The sequence below is a fragment of the Rhinolophus sinicus genome, linkage group LG04 (genome assembly GCF_036562045.2).
Source record: "Rhinolophus sinicus isolate RSC01 linkage group LG04, ASM3656204v1, whole genome shotgun sequence".
Lineage (NCBI taxonomy): Eukaryota > Metazoa > Chordata > Mammalia > Chiroptera > Rhinolophidae > Rhinolophus > Rhinolophus sinicus.
Window position 1 is genome coordinate 91,639,673 of NC_133754.1, and position 13,926 is coordinate 91,653,598.

General features: G+C 31.6%; 1 protein-coding gene across 7 annotated transcripts in view; it reads left to right on the forward strand.

Annotated features, from left to right (window-relative positions):
- Positions 1-1,397: 1,397 nt before the first annotated feature.
- Positions 1,398-13,926, forward strand: part of POSTN (periostin) — a 34,857-nt gene continuing 22,328 nt past the window's right edge. For 4 of the 7 annotated variants that reach the window (XM_019736594.2, XM_019736590.2, XM_019736592.2 and 1 more), the window contains exons 1-7: positions 1,399-1,575; positions 2,836-2,934; positions 7,339-7,403; positions 9,088-9,245; positions 11,389-11,553; positions 12,446-12,592; positions 13,081-13,222. In XM_019736594.2, coding sequence (XP_019592153.1) covers positions 1,457-1,575; positions 2,836-2,934; positions 7,339-7,403; positions 9,088-9,245; positions 11,389-11,553; positions 12,446-12,592; positions 13,081-13,222 — 895 coding nt within the window. In that variant the 5' untranslated portion in view covers positions 1,399-1,456. Of the gene's footprint in view, positions 1,576-2,835; positions 2,935-7,338; positions 7,404-9,087; positions 9,246-11,388; positions 11,554-12,445; positions 12,593-13,080; positions 13,223-13,926 lie in introns of all 7 variants that reach the window. The other 3 variants (XM_019736589.2, XM_019736588.2, XM_019736591.2) reach the window with 1 other exon arrangement.

Genomic DNA, 13,926 nt, shown 5'->3' on the forward strand with positions numbered 1-13,926 from the left:
ATATTTCAGAATTTATTTTTTCATTGTGTATGTGTTTTTTAATATACTAGGAGCAAGTTACAGAATTATTTATTTCCCCAAGACAGAATCTTGTAACAAGCTTAATATAACTTTCCTGACAGTCAAGATTCTCTCTGGCCCAATCCAACCTTCCATAAGAGCCCTTCCAATTGGACAACATAGAAATTTGGTGTAAAAATTTCTCTTTATAACACGTGAGGAAACAACATTGATGTGCTATTACAGCATGAGAACTTTGTCACAAGAAATACCTGAATTACACTTTGACTATAGGATGGTGTACTCATATAACTTGTTTATTCAAGGAGACTCATAGCAGCTATCATTTGAACTTATTGTTGACTTCTGAACTTCTGATTTCTTTTATCCAAAATGTTCTGAAGATTTGATATATCATGAGTGGAGTGGTGAGAATACGTATTTCCTTGGCTAGGAATTGCATAGTGTAATATTAAAAGACTTCAGTTACTCTTGAAAAATATCAGAAGACTAAATCTGGCAATGTCCCTGTTTCTTAATATGTGTCTAATTATTCTATTATTGTTAGATGGGTAATACTTGTTTCCAATAGGGGATGCTTTTGACCAGTGGTTATCAGTAGATGTGCTGCCTGGAGATTTTCAACGTCATGTGAAGTATGTGATGAAAAAACAATAAAGCACAAATGTTTTTCTTTTCTGCTTCATTTCAAGAGCCAGGGAAACTTGCCAGAAGTAAGTAGATTTATGTTAACTCCATTCCTTGATATTTAAAGAGAGAAGTGAAGTGGGAAGGGTCTCCTCAGTTAAGTAGAATTGCAAGGAAAATTAGTCTCTCTTACATGTTTTGTCAGCAAGTTAGAATTCTTATTCCAAACTTTATGCAAGTTTTAGATCCATTCAACTTTTGTTTTTAACCAATAGCTATTACTCCTTTGTGATTATCAAACTTACATCTACCTTTGTTTTCTGGTGAATAAAACAGTAACTGTTCACTTCTGATGTGAATTGAATGTGACAAGATGTGATAAGAACAAATAATGATCTCATCGAGCACAGGGACGAGTACCCTGAAAGGGACGGATTGCAGAATATTCCTTCAAACCTGAACAAAATCATTTTCCATCAAAAAACCTCTGCTACATTACCAAAGAATAAAACTGAAATATGAACATGCAATGAGCCAGCTATTAAAAATAAAGAAAAGTACAAATAATATAAAAGTAAATATCTTCTTCATAATGAGAAGAAAAAGTGGCTCAATGAGTTCAGTAAACCTAACTAACAAAAGCAGATTTTAGCTGGCAACTTAAGTTGCTGGTGTGTTTTGCAGAGTTCAGATTCCCAAGGTTGATACAGTGCTCCCTCCCACAACTCTGACATGTATATAAACTCTGAGCTCTCCAAAGCCCACTGCCAGTTCTCTTCGGGGACAAACTGCAGCGGAGAGACTAAAGATGATTCCTTTCTTAGCCATATTTTCTCTACTCTTGCTGGTTGTTGTTAACCCTGCAAATGCCAATGGTCATTATGACAAGATTTTGGCTCACAGCCGAATCAGGGGCCGAGATCAGGGGTAAGTCATGGTTATAAACCTTTTGTTTGCCTTTAGCTTGTTATGTACAAGTATACATAAAGTTTTTTCTACTTATTACAAAGTAAGAATAAAAAGGAAAAATAATTATTTTGTGATATGTGTTTTAAACTTTAAGAGTTACTGTCACAATAACATGCATAATTGCTTTTTATGAAACATTATATAATTTTAATCAATTAATAACATTAAACAGAGCATTTCTTTATGATTCAGTTTATTTGTGTGTTTTTTTCCTTCCAAAAATCTGGAATGAAGTTTTCAAACTTAAAGAATCTATGGTTAAAGCCTCTTATTATGTAGACAGCTTTGCAATATCTCACATGACATTAAGGAAAATTTTATTTAAATAGTATATGAAAACTAAATAATGGGTTATGTAACCATTTCTCTGAATTTTTGAACAAAGCTTTTAAATTTTACATTCTGTAAAATTACAAAAACAATTTATATGTCTTGAAATAAATTTAACTACAATTTAGCATTTTTAGTTATCAATCATAATTTAGTCTCTTAACCAACTACTTATAATTTTTGTAAAGTGGATCTTGGCACTTCTTCCTATGTCTTAAAGGGATATTCATAATTCCCCAAAGCTCCTTTGCCTAACAGTGCAAATAAGACTTCTATTTCTTTAAGAGAGAAAACACTTAAAATTCTGGCAGAGAATGTACTTCCATTCAAAGAAATAAATTTTCCTTTGTGCAGCCACATTATTTAAGTTAATTTTAGCACTCTTTTATTTCTGTGATGACTTACCTAAAAAATTACACAGTATGCTGTCTGTAGACATGGTAAAACTTGTCTCTTTTTATCTCTGATTCCTTATTGTTCCAGAGCCCAAAGGCTCCCCAACACCCAAAATGAGCACGTTTGGTTTTAAAAGGGCCAATGGATTATTTACTATTAAAAGTAGTAAGACACATGAAAACAAAATTATGTTAAATTTAATGCTGCCTTTATATTCCTATTAGATTATCTTTTGGATCACTGGCATTTTACTCTCAGGGATGTATAATTTCTTCTCTCTAGTTCCAATGAGTCAGTAAGATTGGATTAAGAATCAGATTTGTGCAAGACTAGAATCACTTCTTTGAAAATCAAATCCCCATATTTACTTTTTCCTTTTCTTTTTTTTCTTTTTCTTTTCTTTTTCTTTTTTTTTTAACCATTTGATCATTTGATATAGAAAACTCGTCATCACTGGGACATTGACTGTCTTTCTTTCCCTATATCTTTTAGCCCAAATGTCTGTGCCCTTCAACAGATTTTAGGAACCAAAAGGAAATACTTCAGCACTTGTAGGAACTGGTATCAAGGTGCCATCTGCGGAAAGAAAACGTAAGTCTCATCTTTTTCTTAATGTGCCAGTTCCAAAGGCTACATCCTGATCTCTGTGCCTTTCCTTGGGCATACGCTCCATTTTTCTTGAAAATTCTCTCCAAAATTGTGAGCTTTAAAAAAATAAATCACATACATAACTAAAGAAATTACCCCTACATTTCTCCAAATACCTGTGGAACTCTCCTTCCTGAACCTGTGTGTCATGGAAGTCCAAAGGAGGCAAATTGCATGGCAATGTGGTTTGGTATAGAATTAGTGTGAGAGGTTGACTATGTCATTTCTACTCCTGATTTGGCCCTCTTTTCTCTTAGGTAAGTCAATTAACCTCTATGCCTCAGTTTTCGCAATATATATACATATATACACACACATACACATATATATATATGCAAAAAAAAAACCACACAAAATAAGCTGAAACATCAGAGTTTTTGAGGAACAAATTAATGTTTGCCTATAGTCATTTGGAAATTATCCAAAGTACTGGAATTTATCTCAGAGTTTTGATCAGAGCTTAAAGTTGGAAAGGACTGAAATTTTATCTCTTCATCTAATCCAGTCATTCTATTCCAAAATGCCAGATGCCCAGGAGTCCACAAAGGTGAGAAAGTCCACCACTCTAGTTACTGTTTCAATAGCCAAAAAGACAATTACTTTTTAACTTAGCTAGATATTTCATTGATTAACTTAAAATTGGAAAACATTTTTTATTACTTGATAGGCATGCTTATTGGTTTAATCTATCAATAAATTTTAGTAGAAAAATACGAGCCTGGACACACAAATCTCATGTGAGCCAAATTCTTCATTTTAAAAATGAAGGGGCTGAGTCACAGAGAGAATTAGTTACTAGGTCAAAAAGAGTAGAGATGTTCTCCCCAGTCAAGAAAATAGCCCCTTCTTGCTTCCTATTAATTTGGACCCCACCCTCAGTGAGGGCACCTTGAGAACAAGAGTAGCTCAAGGAGGACCTGTTTAGCACGTCAGCATTAACCATCAGTCACCCTAAAAAGGGTGGAAGGATTGGAGCACTGTTAAAAACGTATTCCTAGCTTAATAATATTGGTACAAATAATAAATATGGAATTATTTAACCTCTTGCAGTCTTCATTTTCTTTACTGTGAAATGTTGATTTAATACTTATAGAGTTTCTGAAGGTAAACTGAATGGACGAATGTGAAATTGCTAAGTAATTAACTGCCAATATCAATTGTCCTTAAATTTTAACTATTTTAAACAAATGGATACATGCAGGTGGGAAAAGGAGTTGTGAGAAGAGCCTGTTTAAAATCCATAAGATTGTCTTTATATCTGTGTAAGAATCGTGTATTCAAGGCATATAACTTTAGGTGGACTGTACCTCCCCATGGTAACCAGATCTAACTCACTTATTGGCTTAACAGAGTTTCAACTGATGTTAAATTTTGACCTGGACGTTATTCTTATTAGTTTGCAGACATCTGCCAGACTTGTGAGTCATTCACACATTTACAATTATAAGTCAGTGGTGACAATGATCTTGGCCATGAGTCAGGCCAGGCCCCAGCTGGGAACTCGAAGGCTCTGGATTCTCTTCTCTTTGTTCTTTATATTCTTGGTTACCATGAGGCATTTTGAAAAGCACACTAACTACATAAGAAAGGACATGTTCTCTGAAATATTTAGGGAAAATCTTTATTTCATCCTTCCTGGACGTTAAGAAGTGCGATATAATCTTTAACCATCCAAATATATTAGAGATGCCAAAGCTTGTACAAAACATATGCCAAGATTCTTTTTTGCTATCTACTAAAAAATTGTTTTCTGCTTTGAAGTCTGGCTTTTTACCATAAATATAACAATGCCTGCTTTGTTTAATTATGTTAGTTTATTCCTCTCAAGTAACTTCTTTTTTCACAAACACATTTATATCTGTGCTCTGGGATAAATATAAATGCTAGTTGCTAGTTTTAAATAACCAAATAAATCAATAATATTGATAGGAAGAATGCCTAATTTGCCATCTGTTTGCAGGTGCTAAAGTTTCCGATGACATCTTCAGGATTTTATGTATCAGTTGATAGAAATTTTGTCTTCTGGTTGAACAGCTGCTTTGGGGATATGGGGGTAGTAGCTGGGCAGGTCTAATGAAAAACATGAGGTTTCCTAGGTTTAAGATATTTCCCAAAATATAATTGATGAAGTAATATAGTATTTTATAGACTTCCTTTAAAGAATGTCAGTGACATTTTCAGTTGGCATTTCCATGAGATTTTAAATACTATTCTGAAAATGAGAATAAATTTCCCACTTTCATATATGTTCATAGCAGTAATTTTTTTTTCTTTTCTCTTATTTGTCCTATTGATCATGTGGGAACTTTGAATTTCGTGTAGCATAAAAGTTCTCCTGAAAAACATTATTTTTTCTCTTTTTAAAATGTCAACTCAAATAACCATATGGTTAAACTATCAGCTGAATTTGCAATTTACTGTTTTGAAATTCTAATTTATCTGGTATATTAACACTCTACATTAAGACTGATCCTTGGTTTATATTAGCATTTGTTACAGAAAGTTTTGTTACATTAACATTTTCCTCTTCCATTCACTTTTTTTATTTCAAGTAAGTATTTTTAGTCATAGACTATAAAATATGTATCTCATTTTTTATTGTTTACAGTATATGATAAAGTGAATGTCTAAGTAATTTTTAATTAGTGCCTTGACATTCAAATATTGAAATGTTTATATGGGGATCTATGTAAATAAAATTGTTTCAAGAGCTATATTAGGATTTACATAATGGTTCCCTAGTTTTGCATATGTCTCCCATACCAACTAATCTTGACATTATTTTAAAATCAGAGAACAATTTTAAATTGTCATTTCCCACTTAACTTTGTCTATATCATATTATCTATTGAATATTCTTAAGCCAATATTCTTGCCAGAATTTTTTATCCATATTTTCATATTTTACTAAGTATAAGTGTATGTATATACATAAACAATATTACATTATGCTCTTAAAATTTACATTAAGAAAATAGAGAAATAAGAATCCAACCAAGATCATAAGCAGGACCACAAATCATAGATAAACAATTAATGGACCTGGTTTCAATTTGAAAAGCTTATTTGCTTTTTGTTAACTACATAAGATTATTTCTTACATCATTAGAAGTTATGCTTTTTGGAGATTTGCTTATTGTAATTTTTATCATACTAAGAAAAAGTCTTTTATTCTTATATTTGGCAATCTTTCTCCTAAATATATCCAAACTCTTTCATTCATTCATGCTTCTTGAATATAATTATCACAGATAATTAACCAGAATGAAATAATATCTGGATAAACTAATATATGCTTAATTATTAAATTGCAAGGTATTTTGTCCATAAGTAATTATCTTAAGTGGTATGACATGAAATTTATCAATTAAAAATTACAAAATTATCTGTACTTCCTCTTGTAACATCGCTATATTTCCAATTGTTTTATATATTCCTCTTCATACTTCTATGGAGAGGAAGCAAAGCATTATGTAAAATTTTAATTAAAAATACTACTTATAATAGATCTTGAAGAAGTCCAGAAAGTGTCAAATGGAATTTAATAAAATGAAGATCAGGATGAAATTTTTAGTAAAGTAAAAAAATAAAAGAAATTACATAGATGATTTCAGATTACTATTTTCCCAGAAAATACAGTAAATTAACAAGTTATTTTGTATATATCTTTGTTTGCTTAAATTTTCTGACTTGTTGCCTTAATTAATTATTGCCTGTATATAACTTAACACACTTTGCTAACTTTGAATGAGGTAGCCTTTTCTTGAATATGTTATTCTAACAACTTGAAACAAACATTTAAATTGTCTTTTCAAACTCTACAAAAATAAAGAAGATTTTAAAGATTTTCTTTAAAAAAGCATTATTGTATTTAGCAATGAGATAACTTTTATTGATTGGAATGGGTTAATTCATTTCCTGATGTTTCTAGTTTTTAATAAATTTATACTAATAAATATTTTTAACTATTTGTAGTTTACAAAATGATTTCCAAACCATAATTTTAGATTCACAACTACTATAGGTATTATAGCTACTATATCCATGTTAAACAGTTGGAAAAACTGAGATTCAACTTTGTTAAATGACTTGCTCAAGGTCATACATCTACCAAGTAGGAACTGGGAACCAAACTCCATTGTTTTGGCTCAAGATCCTGGAACTTTCCTATAATGCCATGAGGCTATAGAGAAAAAGAAAACCAATATAAATCCTTGGTGTTGGAAAAAGAACTGATTTCTGGATTCTAAAAAAATCATGGCAATAGTGATGTGTTTTACTATGTTTATGTAAAAATATATCCTACTTAGGTCCCCATTTTAATATTAATTTTCTTCCAATGTACAGGACTGTGTTATATGAATGTTGCCCTGGTTATATGAGAATGGAAGGAATGAAAGGCTGCCCAGCAGGTAAAATCTCAATTACTGAATTAAATGAGGAATTTTTCTTGTGTGAGGAAAAAAGTTTGAGGTAGTTTATAGAGAAGCCAAGTGTGTGTGTGTGTGTGTGTGTGTGTGTGTGTGTGTGTGTGTGTGATCATGATAAATCCTAGATACACCCCATATTTTGGTGTTAATCTTGAATTTATCACGGTGCTAAAGTATTAAAAGATACAGTTCTCATGCACTGAATGATGGACAATACAACAGAAGTTCAGTCATAAATTTAAATTAGTTTAACTTTCCTTCATGAAGAAAACTTCTCTCTACAAAATTCCTTTCTTTGGAGTTGTCTAGAGACATGTAGCTGGCTACTTGGCAAAGCATCATCTTTCTTAATTGAACAGCTCTGATTTTATAATGTTCTTCATATTGAAAGTCAGTTTCCTATAACTCTGCCAATTAGAGAAAAAAATAGTTCATTTTTTTTCCTCTTTGAAATGAGAGACATTCTGATATTTAGTACCAATCATCACACCCTTCCTCCAACTACCTTGACTTCCCCACCAGAATCTCTTCTCTTCTCTGGGCTTGGCATCCCCACTTCCTCTAAAATTACATAGACTTCGGATCCTTATCATCATGGACACCAACCTATAAAAAGCCTTTAGTCCAGTCTTTTTTTTTTTCCCAGACTGGTGTTTACAGTTCATGTGGATCCAAGAAACTGAGAGATATTAAGACATACCTCCATTTTGGGGGCTGCTGAACTTTGGTTAATGTCATAGGTTACCATGTCATATCATTAGCTCATATGGAATTTGCACTCAATTAAACTTGATTACAGGTCTTGTTTACATGAACACTATCAAGTCAGATCTTTTTCTAGAATTTCTTTTTTTTTTCAACCGAAGCATAGAACTTACATGGAACACTCCTCTACTTAATCTGTTAATTTTGACTCATTTTTCTCACCCTGTTGAGGTCCTTTTAAATCCTGATTTTATAATTTAATGTATTAATCATATCACCTAGCATTGTTATATTCACAAATCTAGTAATTGTTTCTCCTATGATATTGTCCAAATCAGACAAATTCTCAAATAAGATAGAGTTATAACAAAATAAGTTGGCTGCACCAATATATCAAATAAGATAGAATTATAACAAAATAGGTTGACATTCATATATTACTCTTTCTTCTGAAGTTCAAGAAAACTGTTCTTGAAATGTTAAATACTTTGATCTATTTTCCTTCCTAAAATTATGATGAAAAGAAGCAGGTCTACATATTTCTTTTAGGGACCCATATCTATAAAAAATTATATCCCTATATTTAACATTATTATACTATTCAGGAACTTTAAGCCAACATGAAAGAAAAATACTACCTTTGCCATGAAATAATCAGATATTTACTGATAATTATAGTTGAGCTGCTTGACACGGAAATAGATTAAGTGTTAAACCAAGATGATAATTTAAAATTCATTTTCCCTCAAAACAAGGAACATATGAAGTAATAATTTTCAATAATATTTCATTATTTAGTGCTCAAAAGGCAACTTTCATATAAAATTGGTGACTCATAGAATTTTATTGTTAAAATTATCAGCTCACTGTATTGGGAAACTTAGTGTAAAGTTCAAATGATTGTGAAATAGTACTCTTGACATAAAATCCTAAGTACTTATTCTTTTCTTTGCTATTTCAGTTATGCCTATTGACCATGTGTACGGTACTCTGGGCATTGTGGGAGCCACCACAACGCAGCGATATTCTGATGTCTCAAAACTGAGGGAAGAGATAGAAGGAAAGGGATCATTCACTTACTTCGCACCAAGCAATGAGGCTTGGGACAACTTGGATCCTGTAATTCATTATTTTTATTAATATAATTATTTTTGCTGTTATTTTTATTGTTTTTTAATTGCTTTATAAACTTGGAAATAAATAAAAATTTTACCTTTCTATTATACATATATGAAGATAAAAGGATAAGTTATTGAGGGTAAGGAGTAAATCAGTTTCATATGTCCATAAATGAAATAACTTTCCAGCAGGTTCATAGCCTAATAAAGAAAAAGCAAACCAAGAATGGACTGAATAAGCACTTATTATTATTCTATTTTACTCCTTGCCTCCTTCCTTTTTGGTAGTGAGAAAATGTACGTAATTTTAAATGACATATCTAATAGAAAGGTATGTTAAGAAGCCTCGTGGAATTTAACATTTATTATGAGCTATATTTTATAGAGATAATTATTATTTTAATTATATGTAAATATATATGGCTGTTCAGAGACTGACAGATATATAAACATGTGTGTGCATATTTAAATGAAGTGTTGTAAAAATTCATTTCATTATCAGATTTTTGTGCATAGTTTGATTTACAACGCACTACATTATGACTCATTTTCCAAATCTGTAAAACCAGTGTAGAAATATATTCCTACCTTCTACTTGATATGAAGATGAATTAATAATTACTACTAGAGTCAAATAATATTTCGTAAAACTTAGGTAGATTCCTCTAGATATGATCTTGCGACATTAACTGTGTAGTTGTTAATTGCTTGCTTTGTAGAACACACTCTCTCTCTTCTGGTTACCTTTAACCACATCTCTAACCACCTTTCTGCTTTCTTTTCCTGACTCCCCTTCCTCCTTGCCTTAAGAATGAGTCTTATTAAAGTCTCTGCAGAAGTAGACTTGGCTCTTTATGTGCACTTCTGATAGCTTCAGCTATCACTGTAGTGCATGTAACCATGAAATCTGTGTTTCTTGTACTTGGTACCCTTGGAAACCCAGGAGACTATTTCTAACATCTATCTTAATATTTCTCCTTGGATACGCCATCTGTATTTTTCAACAAAAAAGTATCTAAAATATATGACGCTCTTTTATCCCCGTAAACAAACAATTGCTTTTCAGCTGCCTATTTTTCCATAATTGGCAGTGGTAATCTGGGTGTTCAGACTTGAAAACTGTGAGTCATCCTCACCACTGCTCTCTCCAATGCTTACAACCTACTACTGTTAGTCACCCATATCCCATGTTTCATCCTCTTAATACCCTCATTTCTACTATGCATTACCACCATATTAACCTTCTCAAAGCCCAGTCTAATTTTTATGTTCCAATGCCACAAAATTGTCAGTGGCTTCCCATTGCCAGTTTAATTTATGCTTTACTCAAGTATTAAAGTCTTACATGTTATTGTCCCACATACTTTTCTAAATTTCTTTCTTAATATTACCTGAGAAACCTAGAAGTATATACTAACTACACTGGACAATTTCTGCCCTCCCAATATTCATCCTGTGTCAGCCATTGGACTTAGAATGATCATTACGCCATTCCTATCCTATCTACTCTGGAAGGCCTATCTCCATACCTTGAATAGCTGGCTTTCTTCATTTGACCTCTGAAAACACTTTTTCCTCCTTCTGCCCTTTATGTTACTCTGTTTATTTTTATATGCTGTTACATGATAAGGACCTTAAAGGCAGAAACTTTACCTTACTTGCTATTGTATTTCCCATAAAACCATGTACAATACGATAGAATATATGGTATTGGATAAATAAAAGAGTGCAGAATGGTTGAATTCTTAAATTTGTTTTTGAATAAACATAAAATCCTTGTTTAAATTCAAATGTGTACAAATATAGTGTTTTTTGTTTTGTTTACAACTCAAAAGAATTTAAATATCTGATAATTTTCATTTTACCTTAAATCTTTATATCAAGATTGTCTCTGTCAATTATTCATTTAAAAAATTCATTTTGACTCCAAAAATGCCCAAGCATTCAGAACCTTTAACTGAGTACCAGAATTTACAAAATTCCTTAATCGATTAAAGTAAGATAATATTAAGTCATTTATGTCAATTGGTTTGCCCAGCTGGACAATGCAATCAGAAAATATTTAGAGTAGAAATAGGATAATTATAAGAACATTAATAATGAACTGCAATAAAATAAACTTGTATCATTATGATTTATTCTAGGATATCCGTAGAGGTTTGGAGAGCAATGTAAATGTCGAATTATTGAATGCTTTACATAGCCACATGGTTAATAAGAGAATGTTAACCAAGGACTTAAAAAATGGCATGATCGTTCCTTCGATGTACAACGATTTGGGGCTTTTCATTAACCATTATCCTAATGGGGTAAGTTTCATTAATAAGCAGTACATTTATGAGTAGTTTTTCTGTATAAGGTTCACAGCAATAATAAAAATTAGTGAATTTAAGTGCAACATCAAGACTTTCCCCCACATTTAGGGCATGTAAACTTCTGATTCAGGGACTGATTTTTACTAAAGAGTGATTGTGAGGAAGAAATTAAATTGACAGTTCATTGATAGTAGACTTCAATGTTCTAAAAAAGGACATTTTATTAGTTGATGTGTTTGAAAAAAATAATAAATAAGAATTTATCAGAGAATTTGTCAAAGAATTATCAGAGAATAAGTATTCTTTTATTCACCCTCTGGCTACTAAACTTATTTAGGTTCTTGTGTATTTAGATAAGAGTCTTTGTGTAAAACTTAAAAGTTCATAGGGATCTTTCAATAGTCAAATTTCCAGGGACAAAAAGGGTCACCGATAAGGCAGTATTTAGGAAATTACTATAATAAGACTTGTTATATTTATGCAATAATTATCTGTTTTTTCCTCTCAGAATTTATTTTAGGACTATTTAGACTTCTTTATATAATTCATTGATCTACATTGGAAATATTTGATTACTATATCTATAAAAGAAAGATAAGAATAAAAGCAATAATTCAAATGAAAAAATACTTTAGCCTTATATTTCATGATATGTTCAGTGTAACTGAACTTGGGTTCTCTACCAGCTCTGTTTTCCCTTATTTATTTTTTTTTTTAGACATAATAATATGTAACTCTTCATTCTCAGTGTTTATATCAGAATGTCAGTTCCTTCACTATTACTTTTACTAGTATAAATAAAAAATAGGGAAAAGGCTTTCTGTCTCAGTGGTCAATGGATAGATAGTCCTGATTTCTGCACTTTGATTTTCCCAAATAATTATAGGTTGTCACTGTTAACTGTGCTCGAATCATCCATGGGAACCAGATTGCAACAAATGGTGTTGTACATGTCATTGACCGTGTCCTTACACAAATTGGTACCTCAATTCAAGACTTCATCGAAGCAGAAGATGACCTCTCATCTTTTAGGGTAAATACCTAGAAGTAACAGTAGATTGTCTTGAATCATTGAAATTTCTTCCTTTTCCCTGTCAGAATCTAAAAATAATTTTAAAAATGCTGTTAAATCTAGCAGAAATATAACAAATATATTTCTTGAACTGAAAAGATTTTCATATTACACACAAGAAATCATCTCCTAGTATGAAATAATACTACTTATGTGGATGATATAAATACAGAGTGGTAAGTTATGAGACTGTAATATATTTAGTGCATTTAGAATGTGTCCGTTTCAGTTATTATATGTATGGTTGACAACATTTTCATTCTTACAAACATAGTTTGAGAAAAGTTGGAGAGGACATAGTTGGTGTGCCAAAAAATAATGTCTTAAACATCATAGTTTCATAGTTTCCTGTAGAATGAGCTTCTTCATGTCAGCCTAAGCTAAGTGTGTTGTAATTTTCTTTTGGATTTGCTAAGCACAAGGTCCTGAAAAGCATGTTTATGTTTCAGGCAGCTGCCATCACGTCTGATATATTGGAAGCCCTTGGAAGAGATGGTCACTTCACACTCTTTGCTCCCACCAATGAGGCTTTTGAGAAACTTCCACGAGGTGTCCTAGAAAGGATCATGGGAGATAAAGTGGCTTCTGAAGGTACAAAAATGTCTTCCTCTATGAGAAGCCTCCCAGAATTCCAAGAAAAAGAAATGAAAAAGAGATTATCATGCCAATGTTATCAGCTTTGATAAGTAAAGACAAAGAAAACATTTTTTGAGGTGGACTATAAAAATCTTAAAAAACAAAGTCCTTGGAAAAGCATGCAGAGTAATTAATTAACTTAATAATTAATTAAAGTAACTAAAATAATAAGAATATCCTAAAGACCACATTTTTGTATTGCTTTCAAGTAAAAAAGTAGCAACACTAAAAAGGATTAGCAAGTGTTGAAAAGAAATATAAGATCAAATTTTAATATCATATACATATGCTCTTAATTCTAAATTTATGCTAAAAGATACAATTGAGTTAAGAAAATTGCGTGGTTCTCTTGGACCATTACTTACTGATACACAGAATTTTTCAAATAGATTTCAATTGTGACTAGTACATTTCACTTACTCAGGCTATGCCAAAATACATTTAACCAATTTGAGGAATTTTGAGGATGTAGATATCAATAAAATATAGTTGACGCATAGATTCCTTCAAGAAATCATCTACAGTTTGGCTACTTCCTAGATGTTGTTGCCTATAGTTGGCTATAGTTTTGGCTACTTTCTAGATATTGGGAATTATTTGTCTTACTTCAGCCTCTATTAAACTGTTTACAAATTATGTACAGCTGTTCTATTAAGAGT